Raw genomic sequence first — 12586 nt, 5'->3', positions numbered from 1 at the left:
TAATAATTAATTAATTTTCATAGTCTGAGAATGATTTTTTGAAAAATTGAAAGTTAAGAAATAACAATTTTTACAAAATGGTATAATCATGTTTTAGAGGATAATTGCTAAATTAAGATTTTATAAAATATTTTAGCAATATTATGAGTAATGGTGAATAGCTCTCAAATAGCTCCCAAATGTTTTGGTGATTGTTAGTTTGACATTACTAGATTTTTATAATTAACATTTAATAACGAATTTTAAGAGATATATATATATATATGTACACGTTTATTTGATAGTTCAAACCAAATAAATCCTCTTTCCGAATTAAAATTAATTTCTCTTATTTTTCAAAAAAAATTTAGAAATTACTTTTTTATAAGTTATAATTAATTTTTATTTTAATTTAATTTTAAATAAAGATAACCCGTCCATCGGACGGGTACTATACTAGTCATATATATGACATGATTTGGTTGATTGATCAGAATCTCAGCTGCACAATACCAAGAATTTTGCTTCTTTTATTTGTTTTAGAATCTTTCATTTTCATAAACTGTGCGTGTGATGCACTTGTTATTGTGTTAGTCTGACAATATTTTTATCTTATAGGTTGTCATATTGGCATTCAGGAACTTGCTTCCAAAAGGTACATTTGGTGCCCAGATGGTTGATCTTGGACTCCCGCGTTTAATCCACAGTCTACAAACACAAGCGTGGAGTGACTGAGGTAAGACGAGTTAGATGCAAAGCCTGAGGACTGCTTTTTATTTAGGTGTCATGTGGAACTTGAATTTCTTAATTCTCTGCCAAATCTACAGTGAGAAAAAATCTTGTTATATAAGTGATTCCGACAACATTATATCTGTTTTTAAGTACATGATCGTAGTTAAATTCTGAACTTTTAAGGAGATGTTGGATGCATTGAACCAACTAGAAGAAGGGCTAAAAGACAAGATCTAGCAATTAAGTTTCTTTGAAAGGTATAAGCAAGAGGTTCTTCTTTGCCATCTTGACTGGTATTTCTGGCATGAGAGTGTCACAAGCTTTGAGGAGAATGACTTCCAGGTATTCCTTCCTTCACAGTTCATACAGTACCACGCAGCGGAGAGAGTGATCGTAACAGACCTCAAGGCGAAAGAACAGAGTGATGAAACTGATGAACCACAAGAACGCCTAGGTCACCACCAGAACGCCCTCTTGTGCATCCAGAGGCTTCTTGCAAGCTTGATGGGAACTTTGGATGTTTCTTTATACATACACACACAGATTGTGTCTCCACTTCTATTCTTTGTTATTATTTTGTGCTGTTTTCTTTTTCCTTAATATGTATTTTATTTATTCAATAAAAATGCTTATTTGTTTACAAACAGAGAATTTTGACGCAAATTGTTGTATCATCTGATAGATTGAGTTTAAGTAAAGATGAGATGAAGATACCTTTGATGTATCTACTTGTTATCACTGCAACAAGAACAAGACTATAGCTCCTCTACTAAAATTTTAGTGTGTTATCCATTAACTTGAATCTGCTCAAATATTAAAACTAAACACAAGTACTCTCTCAGAATACGGTTTTGACAAGATGCTTCTTACTCTGGTTCCAACAGGATTATGGCTGACTCTCTCTGTTCTCTCTTTTCAACAGCATGCTACTGTAATATAAGATTATGCAGCTACTTAGCTACACAATGGTGAATAGTATCTGACATATCCTCATGACTTAGATTCTTTCTTCACCTTCTCCTCCTCTTCTCCATCTTCATTTAAACACAACCGGGATATTACACATTGACAATCATAAACAAGTTTAGCATAAGTAATGCATAATTTTATAAACTTAAAAGATGAAAATGGCAGAAAATTTTAATACCTCCTCCATTTTGTGAAGCTTTCATCATGTTCATCAAACATTTTGTGATACTCTATGGTATCTCAAGTCCTTCCCAAACTCACATGGCTACAAGTTTAGTGTATGTAGTTTTGCTAAAGTGTGCAAACTCCCAGCACCAATGCAAAAGTTTTCTCAAGGAAGTCAAGCCTCATCGTAATTTTCAGAGACTCTTGCTTTGTAATTCCAATAATCACTATCAATCAATCGTGTATATTAGATAATGATATGACAATTAAGTTTTCCAAAGTAAACAGCAACAAAAGATTAAAGCTTCATGTCATATAATTTCTCACTATTGACATTATGATGTCTAAAATGTAATAACAGAATTTTCTATTTTATTATGTCCAACAAAGTGAGAATTGTAACTTACATATATTATTTACAAAGTGAGAATTGTAACTTGAAAATATAATCAAATTTCCACAGTGATATTATCCAGCAAAGACTCACATACATGCATCTTTAAGAAAGTACTCCAGTACCTGTCAAAGAAACAAATAAACCAAGTAAGAGATCAAGATTCAAGTTTCCATGTGAGCTTTGTCCTAACAAAACTGATCAACCAGGAATATAAGCATTTACAAAAATTAAAAGTGTAGTAATACATGAAGCTGTTTTTAATAGAATTACCTGACCGAACAGCCTGACTAGTGACACTACAAGAGCTAATTAAGCTGATGCACCTTTCCGATAGTTGAACGGACAGACTCATTAAGAGAAGTGCGACATAAGCACTGAATCTACCGACCGAGCTATACTTTGTTTTGCCTAAACGACCTTCTTATATATATGGAGGGTTCAGCTACCTACAGTGACTTATTGACTTATTTAGCTAACCAGAGGAGCAACTGTCTTAAAACCATTCAAAAACAGATATAATAGTTACCTTCTTAAAACCACCCTAATCGTGTTTGTTGTACATTAGCCTAACCTAATAATTTAATAAAGTCCAGCAAACAACAACCACAATGGTCTTATCATAACATCAAAATTCATCAATAAAGGATATTAACTTCAACTCTCCCAAGACTACACAGATCTCAACTTACAAAATCCTTGTCCGAGATACTAATCTAATTAACCACATAATTTCTGTAGCATTATGTTGAATAATTACTGTTTCTTCTACCTTTGTTTTGTTCATCTGCCTGACTTGGTCTGGTTAATGATGTTATCCCTCAATCCCGCGACGTTTCGAAGCACTTTTCATAATCAAAAGTGAATCAGAAACAAGAATTTAAAAGTCTCAATAGCTCTTGACGATTCCTCCTTCATCTTCTTCTGAACTCTATTTTCGTTGTTCTTTATCTGCAATTAGTTTCAATTAAAACATTACACAATCTTATGTAAATTTAAAGCTTTTTATTGAAGAAGAAAATGGCATAAAAATTTCTTAACCTCCTCCATCGATGCCCATCTCTGATCGAAGCTCTCTTCATCTTCATTACCACTAAGGAACCTCCAAGATTTGATATACCCCGCATTCTCCGATCTTCCATTTGCTATTATTGGTTGTTGTGAACTCAAAGACAAGCTCGGTGGAAGTCACATCCTCTGCTTCAACGTCAAATGTGTAGATATGCTCTGTTAAAGCTCGATTTATGTAAACTTCGAGATCATTCTGTTTGTCCATGATCTTAATATTTACTCTCATTGAAACATGCTCATCAACCGTTTCTTCATTAATATTAACCAGCATGATGCAAGCCTTAAAACTCAAAGATTCAGGAAGACACGACTCATTCAACTTAATTGTCAAGGAACCCTCAGCAGTAGCTCGGTGATTGAAGCAGACAGGCACTTGTGTACCTGGTAATATCGCATATGTAGCAGTCCATGTGTGCATGATGAGATCTCTGGCTTCTTGATTCAGCTTGAAGCAGTTTCTGAACTCCAGACCGATATAGTCATCTTCAAAGGAACAATCCAGTCTCTCAAGGGATTGACAATTGTCTGCATCTATTTCACATAGGGAATCTGAAAATTGGGGGAGTGATACCAGATTCTTGCAGTTGTCGAGTCTAAGTGTACGTAAACAAGACATTTCCTTGACCCATGGAGAAACTTCTTGTATATCTTCGTTCAACTGCAGATACGTGATGATGTCAAGAGCATGCGGGAAATCCTTGAGGCTTTCAAAGTATGATATTCGGAAATCAGAAAGACCAGAGCACGACATGATCGACATAGGAACTTCTTTGATTGCAGTCCCTGTAAGCTTGAGTACCTCAATGTTTGTGGAGATCTCAGGAAAACTTTTCAACCGAGAGCAGTTAGATAGATCAAATTCTTTGAGATTAGTGAGATCTCCAATAGAGGACGGGAGATTCACGAGACTTGAGCATCCACTGATATTCAATTCCCTCAGATTTGTGGCAGTTCCAATAGAAAGAGGGAGCTCAGTAAGATTAAAGCAATCACTAAGATTCAATTTCTCGAGATTGGTCAAATTCTCAATTGAAGAAGGGATTTTCACCAGCTTTGAGCACTTAGAGAGATTTAGTTCCCGGAGACTGGTTGCATTCCCAATAGAAGACGGAAGCTCCACTAAACTTGAGCATTGAGAGAGGACTAAATACTGGAGATTAGTTGCATTCCCAATAGAAGAAGGAAGCTCCACTAAACTTGAGCATTGAGAGAGGACTAAATAGTGTAGATTAGTTGCATTCCCAATAGAAGAAGGAAGCTCCACTAAACTTGAGCATCCCAAGAGGTCTAATTCCCGGAGATTAGTTGCATTCCCAATTGAAGAAGGAAGCTCCACTAAACTTGAGCATCCTTTGAGAAATAAATCTTCAAGATTAGTGGCAGTTGAAAGATCAGGAAGCTCTTTCAGATCTTTTGAAAGATATAAATTCATCCTCCTGAGATTTTTCAGTTGCTGCATTGACAAATAAAAAAGTGTTGAGAGGATTGGTTTATAAAGCTAGAGTAGAGTTTGTTATACACAATAATTTGCTTACAAACACAAATTATATAGAGATAAAAAAAGGTTTTGAAAATTGAAACTTACTATCAAAAATACTTACTTTAGTTCCTTCCCATAGCTTCTGAAGTTTGCTGAAACACATATCTAGTTCTACGAGAAACTTCAGATTAAAAGTAGATGGCAAACATGTATTTTGGAAATAACTCCAATCAAGTAATCTAATCTTTTGAGAATGATACAGAAGTGAGTGCAGTCTCTCAAGCTGAGAAGGATCAAAATCCTTATCACCATTGATTCTTATGATTTCGAGATCAGACATTCTTGCAAGTGCTTTCTCACTTATATTCAATTCTTCCTTAGTCTCAGATAAATCTAAATTAATCCCTATAAAACTTCTATTATCCTGAAAAATAACCAAAAACAATATTAGATTACAAAGGTAGTTATCAAATAAACTAAATTTGTAGGGTAAAAACTCTTACTGTTTTATCACTACCGAGCACTTCACAAATATCTCTTCCAACAACCAAAAGTTGACATTTCAAAAGCTGATGATGAAGGAATTGCTTACGAGAAGTTTCTATTCCGAATTGCTTAAGTAGAGTATGCATATATATATGTCCGAGTGTGTCAATAGATATGAGAGATTTGTCAGTTAAGACTTGAAGACCAGCTTGCGTCACACGCAAAAACTTCTTATGAAGAACGCTTTCCAAGATATCACGACCTTTAGTGCTGAAAAAGCAGGCTATATAAAGAAATAAATCTTTATCGTCATTACTTAAGTCATCATAACTGAACTTTATAATGCTCTCTATTTCTCCATTAAGGTCGGTCTTTAACCTTGGTAGCATCATTTTCCACTCCTGCTTGGACCTTCCCCGTAGAGCAGAGCCTAGAATCTTCAATCCCAAAGGGAGTTCACCAGCAAGGTATGCAACTTCCTTAGCAAGCTCATAGAAACCTTTATATGGGTGTTTCTGTCCAAAGGCATGCATACAAAAGATTTGAAAAGCCTCATCACTTGATGGAAACTTCACATGGTAAATATGTTTGATCCCATGACCTTTGAGAACTCTTTGATCTTCAGTTGTGATTATAATCCGACTTCCAGGACCAAACCATTGAATTTCTTTCGCCAATGCATCTAGTTGTCCTAAGTGATCCACATCATCAAGAACGAGAAACACTTTCTTGTCTTTTAGCCGTTCTTTTGCCACTCCTACATGGGAAATCGTTATTTCTTTATGATTGATCATCTGGGACAACATTTGCTTTTGAAGTTCCAATTGTGCACTATACTCATTTAAACACGGTCTTGGATAGTTTCCTCTGATATCAACCATGATTGCACTAAGTTGGAATATGCTGGAGACTTGGTTAAACAGAACTCTTGCGATGGTTGTCTTACCAATCCCAGGTGGCCCACAGATCCCGATCATCCTTACCTCATCCAAATCTAGACGTAACAATTGTTCCATCCTTTCCATATGAGCTCCCATCCCTACTAAACTGTCAATATCTCTTGATGGTATGGAGCTATTCAACATGTTAGAAACATCAGTTGCTATTTTATCGATCATGGCCGCTTCATTGACCCTAACATTGGAAGATAGTAAGTAAAACTGTCAATAAACTCTACAAGGAAATATTAACTAAGGAGAGTAGAAATCAAGAGGACAAACCAGTTGCGAGAATGATATCCAGCGATTTGGGCCACATCCTCCAAAGCTTTTCTCCATATCTCAGTACGCTCTTTTGTTTTACCTTTACAAGTTTTTCTAAAGGCTTTTCCAAAATCACCAATCTGTTTCTTTATGTCAGTTGGATCAACTTCATAGAAAATGGTCATGACAATTTTACCCAACACTTCCCTGCATTTCATGATCTCTGCCAACTCATCAAGACACCAAGACGAAGAAGCATAGTTCTTGGAAAGCAAGACGATTGCAATCTTTGATCCTTTGATAGCTTCTACAAGCTTAGGACCGATCGACTTACTCCTCTCTATATCGTTATCAATGAATGAGTCGATTCCCTTATTTCTGAATGATTCCAAAATGTGACTAAGAATAGTTTTTCGGACATCTGCCCCGTGGAAGCTGGGGAAGACATGGTGTTCCCAAACTTGAGATACGGAAGTTGAAGGAGATGAAAGAGATAAAGAAGTTGAAGGAGATGGAAGAGACAGAGAACTTGGAGGAGATGGAGAAGATAAAGAAGAAGATTTTGTAGTATCTTTCTTGTCTTGATGGAATCTGTATCTTTTATAAACCTTAAAGAAGCCTACAGCAGCTACGACAGAACAAATGATAAAAGAAGAATTCATTACTATGGTAGAGAGAGGATCAAGGATTCCTAGATCGATGGGTGGAAAGAAGGATTTTAACAAAGAGGAAGAGGTTCTCTATGATATAGATAGAGAGACTCTATTGTCTCAGAAACTCCATAGAAAATAAGATGAGATTTCGTGGAAAATATTGCTAACGACAAAACCACTGTCCCTATGCTCCCACCACCATTCACTTAATTTCTCGGAAGCCAAATAAAGATAAGGGAAATATGACTATTATCATCCCAAACAACAACACCTCACGTCCACACATTCTATAATAATGATAGAACGAAAGACTTATGTATAAATATGTTCACTTTAATTAACATCAACAGAAATCTCTTCTTAAGAATATGTTCAGTTTAACAAGGTCAAAGATTCAAGCTTCACACCATTTCTCATGTTTTGACATTATTAATATGTCTATAAATGTAGTAATACAACTCTCAGTTTTATGTGCAAAGCAATTAATCTCAATAATGGAAACAACAAAAGTGGGACGTTGAACTTGCAATATCATCAACTTTACACGGTGATACTGTCCAGCAAAGACTCACAAGCATCTTCAAGCAAGTCCAGTACCTGCAAAAGATACAGCAGACCAAGTAACAGACAAAGATTAAAGTTTCCTTGTGAGTTTGTCCAAACAAAACAATAAAATTCTGCAACGGAAGGCTACTTGGTCGTGACAGTGGCATGCCATTTCAAAGTCTTATAGACTAAAATCTACCATTTCATCTGTCTAAACAAATAGTTACTAGTACTACTCCACAATAAGCTTCTCCAATCTCTAATGCTAATTACCTTCTCAAAACCTTGAGCTCCACCATAATATGGATCAGGAACAAACTTGTCATTGTGTTTCTTGCAATACGAACACATTAGCTTAACCTGAAATTTCAATGGAAAAATGTTCAGAAAATCTCCTAGAAAGAGTTCCATAGTCAAGCAAACAACAACAAACACAAACGGTGGTACCTTCTTATCTGCATCGGGCGGGAAATTCCCTCTGGCTTTCCATACATTATAAGCCTTCAATATATCCTCTGTAAACATCAAACATTCAAACTCATATTTATTTGCAAATTCCTAGTCCTAAGCAATACATTATAAGCCTTCAATATATACTCCTTCTTCAACCTTTGTTCTGTTCATCCATAGCAAGAATGAGATCAAATTCCTTGAAGTCAGATGCCTTAATCGGTCTGGATAATGATGTTATCTCAATCCCGCGACGTTTCGCAGCACTTCTCATTCTAGGATCCGCCATATTCCCCTTTTAAAAGAACAGTTTCACAAATCAAAAATTGAATCAGAAACATAAAATTCAAAGTCTCCACTGCTCCCTTACTCCCACCAAATTACATAAATCCAAAACCAAACCTTTCTACGTCTAAAAAAGCATCATTCACTAATTGCCCAAATCGAGCATCAATCTTTCTATACAACCCTAAAGTTAGATTATTGTATTTGTTCATCCCTTTGTAAAGAGAACACTTTCACAAATCAAAAACTGAAACAGAAACATAAACTTCAAAATCCTCCATCGTTCCTTACTCCCACCAAATTACATCAACCAAAAACAAAAACCCTAAATCCAAAATCTAACCTTTCTACATCTGAAAAGAATCATTCACTAATCGTTCTAATCAAGCATCAGTCTTCTTCTTACACAACCCTAAAGTTATTATCTTTGAATTCGAAAAGGGAACAAAAAGGAAACGGAACAGAAATGGTAAGTGTACCTCGTGATAATCAATGGTTCCAGCGGAATCAATGTTGAATTTAGAATCGAGACCTCTCTTCTTCACAATATCTCTAAACACACCTTCAGCTGCTGGACTCCGACAGATGTTCCCTAGACAGACGAAAAGAACAGAGTAAGGTTTGGTCTCGCTGCTCTGTTCCGGAGTCGTCGTCTCCATTGAAGATGATGCAAAGCACTTAAGGGAATGAGAAATTCTGGGTTTTTCTAGGGCAATCGAAACGAGACTCGGGTTATTGTGGGATGATCGGAAAGTGGAATCGAAATGAGAAGGAAGAGAAAGATAAGTGTAGTGGCAAAACTGTAAATGTGAAGGGATTGTTGGACAGTACATCATCATTCCCCCTGTAAAGTTGGAGACTTTGGGGATATACGAGTTTCTTCTTCTGCTCTTTTTCAAGTCTTGTTTCGTAATAAACAGAGGACGAGAGGGGTATAATTGGGAATAAACATAAACAAATGTTGAAGTTTCGTGAACTAAGTATCGAGTTAATGAATTGCAACTGAGTGATGCGAAGACATGTGTTTGTGAATACAAAATCTGTATAGTTGCTAATAGGTCTTTTTATCAAAAGCCATAAGTGGATGTGAATACAAGGGTTGTATAAGTTTGCTACTAGGTCTTTACTCTAATGAAAAGTACTTGTGTTCTTCCTTGGTTTGGTTAGAGCATCATAGTTTTAAAAAGGTAGGTAGGGTTTAATTTATTCATGTTTTGGCTAACGAACGTTGTGAACTTTCATGATATGTTTGTTTCAGTTGTACTTCAGTTCTTCTTCCTTTATATTGTGTTGTAGTTTCTATGACAAGTTAGGTCTCGTGATCAATACTTCGTTGATTGATAAATGACAAATGAGTTACTTATTGAGCTTATGGTAGGACTGTACACTTGTATATAAGAGTATTACATTTACACAGATTCATAGAGAGTGCCATAGTGGTTTTTTAAAGCTTCTGAAGAAGAGAGACGAATATAAACTCAGGCCCATGATTGGCAAAACATACCATAGCCCATTTGGAAAAGTTAGTAACCAAAGTTAGGCGGCCGGTGAAAACCACAAGTATGATTTAATTTATAAACATAAAGGGCATGGAATGATTAGACGGCAGGAGGATACGATGGTCGGGTCGGCATAGTCAGTCTCACGACGTTTGTTTATACAATTTATAATTTTTTTTTTTTTTTTTGAATCTTACAATTTATAATTTATGTTGTGTTATAAACCGCACTTAAGAGATTTGTTTTGGTCCTTGATTCGAATGTTTGAAGTTATGGATAAATTTGAATCTCTTAAATTTACTTGTCTATATTTCCTTGGTATAACTAGAAAAAAAAAAAAAAAAAACACTATGTTTGAGACTAATGTTACAAATTGGTATCAAAACCATACTTAATTAAAGCGGTTTTTTTTCCTCCTATGTAAATGAATAAAAAAAACCATTATAAATTTACAATTAGACGACAAATAGTCTCATAACCAAAAAAAAAAAACATGAAAACACTAAACATTAACTGCAATTTTCGGTCCATCCGGTCGACTATAGCAAAAGATACTATATGAATTACATGAAGTGGCGATGATTTTATGTTATTTCCTAAATGAGTATAAATAGAAGGGCGGAAGCAAACTGTAACCGCGGAGTTAGCAAAATACTCTTCTTTTTTTGTTAATGTTTCGAATGTTTGAAGTTATGATGAATTTAAATCTTCCTTCATTTACTTGTATATATTTCTTTGATATGACTAAAAAAACTTCATGTTTGAGACTAATTTTTGGTCCATCTAGTCGACCACATACTATATGATTTATACAAAACGGTAAGAGCAACATTTAGAGGGAGTATGTTAGTTAGGGTATGTTAGCATTAATTTAGTATTAAATTTGAAAAAGTAGAGTTTAATAATTTTAATTTTGTTTTTAGTTTTGAGATGTGTTTATTGGTAGGATTTTAAGTTGGGTATCTTAGATTTTTTTTTTAAATTAAATAAATTTATAATTTGTAATATAAGAAAATTAACTTGTGTTTTCCATGTATGACTAATTTTTAACATCGATTCATCAAATTCATAATTAAGTTTGAAAATTGTTATGTCATAATATAATTATCAACTTACCCAATCCATAGAAACTATAGTAATGTCATAATAAATGGTTTTAAAAAAAAATTGCAATGTCATAATTAAAAAAAAACTTACCCAATCTGATTGCGCTACGTGGCGTCTCTTAACCCACCAAATGAATCCTTCTCCAACTTAAGTATCTTAACAATATTAATGAATTTTGATTTATATTTAAAAGCTTAATACCCTAACATACTCCTTAAAACCCACCTAATGATTTTATTGTTTTTCCTCTGCAAAATAGAAAGGCGAAAGCAAATTGTAACCGCGAAGTTACAAAATACTCTTTAACTAGCTTAGAAATCTTTCACATAAAACCCGAAACGGAGAGTTATCAACTGTGTAGCGTTCCAAACTCTAACTCGCATTTTCTCCCCACAAAATGTGAAAGCGATCCTTTGCTAAAATTCATGAGATTTCTTTAAAGAAAACCTCACACACCAGTTACATCAACAATGTGTGCTCCTTCTACTTAACTCAATTCTGAAGCCGGCTGGCTAACACAGAGAAATATTAAAAGACAAAACACCACCACACCTAAACCCATTAGCCTAACAAGCTTCACTAAATCACAATCTTAACGCTTTCAAGAGGTAGGTACGCAAAGGAATCCTTACTTTCTACATTGACGCAACAAACCTAGGCTTGAACCAAATGCAACACCAACGAAACTGACTTCGACTCGATAAATTCGTTTTCAAAGGCCAAATCGACCGACCACAAACCCAAGGTTCGTACAATAAGGATTTGAGTTCACTATACAAATTGTCCACGTCCCTCTCCTTGGTGCCTTGGTGACAATGTTTAGATATTTTATTTATATAATATTGTACCATACAACAAAAACAAAAACTAATAATCACAATTAAAAATAGAAACAAACACAAAATATGTATATGTCATTATCTTTATCCCCGTAGGGGCCTAGATTATAATGTCTCTTTGTTTCTCTCTTTTGAAACAATTGTAACAACAAAGATCTTTTAAATAAAATCCTCTCAAATAATTCCCTAATTATTGTCTAACTTCCATAAAATAAAATAAAACATATCATCATCTCATAACCATCGATATATATATAATTTGCTTTAAATATAAGCCAATACGTTAAAATTACAAAACGAGTCATACCCAAACCCTTAAATTACAACTCATGCCATCGTCTTTTGTAATCTTCTTTTTGATTCTCATCCCCAAAAAGGCAAAATCTCACAGTTACTTCTCTCTCTCTTTCTCTCTTTCTCTATTTCTCTCTTCTTCTTCTCTCTCTCGTCGTCACTGAGTAGATCGGAAAATGGAGCCATGGATTGACGATTTAGCCGACGATTTACAAAGCATAAGTTTCACATCAGCCGGAACCACCGTGAATCGAAGCACAAGCTCCGGTTCCCGTTCCTCCTCCTCCGCCGCAGCTTTAACACCAGCACCATCAGCTCACGGTTCATTCTCATCCTCGAAACTCCCTCCTTCACTCCGATCATCTCTCTCACTCTCCGATCTCAGATTCCGTCTCCGTCTCGGTTCCGGAGACATCGGCTCTGTTTTCTTAGCCG

General features: G+C 35.2%; 3 protein-coding genes across 4 annotated transcripts in view; 1 reads left to right on the top strand and 2 right to left on the bottom strand.

The window, feature by feature from the left end:
• Nucleotides 1-3332: 3332 nt before the first annotated feature.
• Nucleotides 3333-7140, bottom strand: LOC17885407 (probable disease resistance protein RPP1). Of its 2 annotated transcripts, XM_023783516.1 has the most exons (5): nucleotides 6497-6663; nucleotides 6223-6410; nucleotides 5294-6000; nucleotides 4912-5214; nucleotides 3333-4763 (listed from the first exon to the last, which is right to left on the bottom strand). In XM_023783516.1, the coding sequence occupies exons 1-5, from the start codon at nucleotides 6661-6663 to the stop codon at nucleotides 3333-3335; spliced, it is 2796 nt and encodes a 931-aa protein (XP_023639284.1). The 2 variants fall into 2 exon arrangements, with proteins under 2 accessions (XP_023639284.1, XP_023639283.1); XM_023783515.1 differs by having other exon boundaries at nucleotides 5294-6410; nucleotides 6497-7140.
• A 531-nt stretch (nucleotides 7141-7671) lies between these two features.
• LOC17886222 (putative low molecular weight protein-tyrosine-phosphatase slr0328) lies at nucleotides 7672-9302 on the bottom strand. Its single transcript, XM_023783118.1, has 5 exons — nucleotides 8892-9302; nucleotides 8287-8422; nucleotides 8125-8192; nucleotides 7951-8037; nucleotides 7672-7728 (listed from the first exon to the last, which is right to left on the bottom strand). Exons 1-5 carry the CDS (start codon nucleotides 9249-9251, stop codon nucleotides 7672-7674), a joined length of 708 nt encoding a protein of 235 aa, XP_023638886.1. The 5' UTR covers nucleotides 9252-9302.
• Nucleotides 9303-12130: 2828 nt separating this feature from the next.
• Nucleotides 12131-12586, top strand: part of LOC17885898 (serine/threonine-protein kinase D6PKL2) — a 4238-nt gene continuing 3782 nt past the window's right edge. Inside the window, exon 1 of the mRNA XM_023782903.1 lies at nucleotides 12131-12584. Coding sequence (XP_023638671.1) covers nucleotides 12328-12584 — 257 coding nt within the window. The 5' untranslated portion in view covers nucleotides 12131-12327. The remainder of the gene's footprint in view (nucleotides 12585-12586) is intronic.

Source organism: Capsella rubella, unplaced genomic scaffold (genome assembly GCF_000375325.1).
Source record: "Capsella rubella cultivar Monte Gargano unplaced genomic scaffold, Caprub1_0 scaffold_5, whole genome shotgun sequence".
NCBI lineage: Eukaryota > Viridiplantae > Streptophyta > Magnoliopsida > Brassicales > Brassicaceae > Capsella > Capsella rubella.
The sequence above is the reverse complement of the archived record's forward strand: the minus strand, read 5'-3'. Positions and strand labels throughout refer to the sequence as shown.

What these genes read in the sequence shown, in the direction of transcription:
- LOC17885407 (XM_023783515.1), bottom strand. Translation starts at nt 7,140, where the DNA reads ATGAATTCTTCTTTTATCATTTGTTCTGTCGTAGCTGCTGTAGGCTTC. An exon ending in TGCTCGGTAGTGATAAAACA is followed by an intron (nt 5,215 to 5,293) that starts GTAAGAGTTTTT and finishes GTTATTTTTCAG; the next exon opens with GATAATAGAAGTTTTATAGG. An exon ending in AGCTATGGGAAGGAACTAAA is followed by an intron (nt 4,764 to 4,911) that starts GTAAGTATTTTT and finishes TTGTCAATGCAG; the next exon opens with CAACTGAAAAATCTCAGGAG.
- LOC17886222 (XM_023783118.1), bottom strand. Translation starts at nt 9,251, where the DNA reads ATGATGATGTACTGTCCAACAATCCCTTCACATTTACAGTTTTGCCAC. An exon ending in TATGGATGAACAGAACAAAG is followed by an intron (nt 8,193 to 8,286) that starts GTTGAAGAAGGA and finishes TGATGTTTACAG; the next exon opens with AGGATATATTGAAGGCTTAT. An exon ending in CGCCCGATGCAGATAAGAAG is followed by an intron (nt 8,038 to 8,124) that starts GTACCACCGTTT and finishes TTGAAATTTCAG; the next exon opens with GTTAAGCTAATGTGTTCGTA.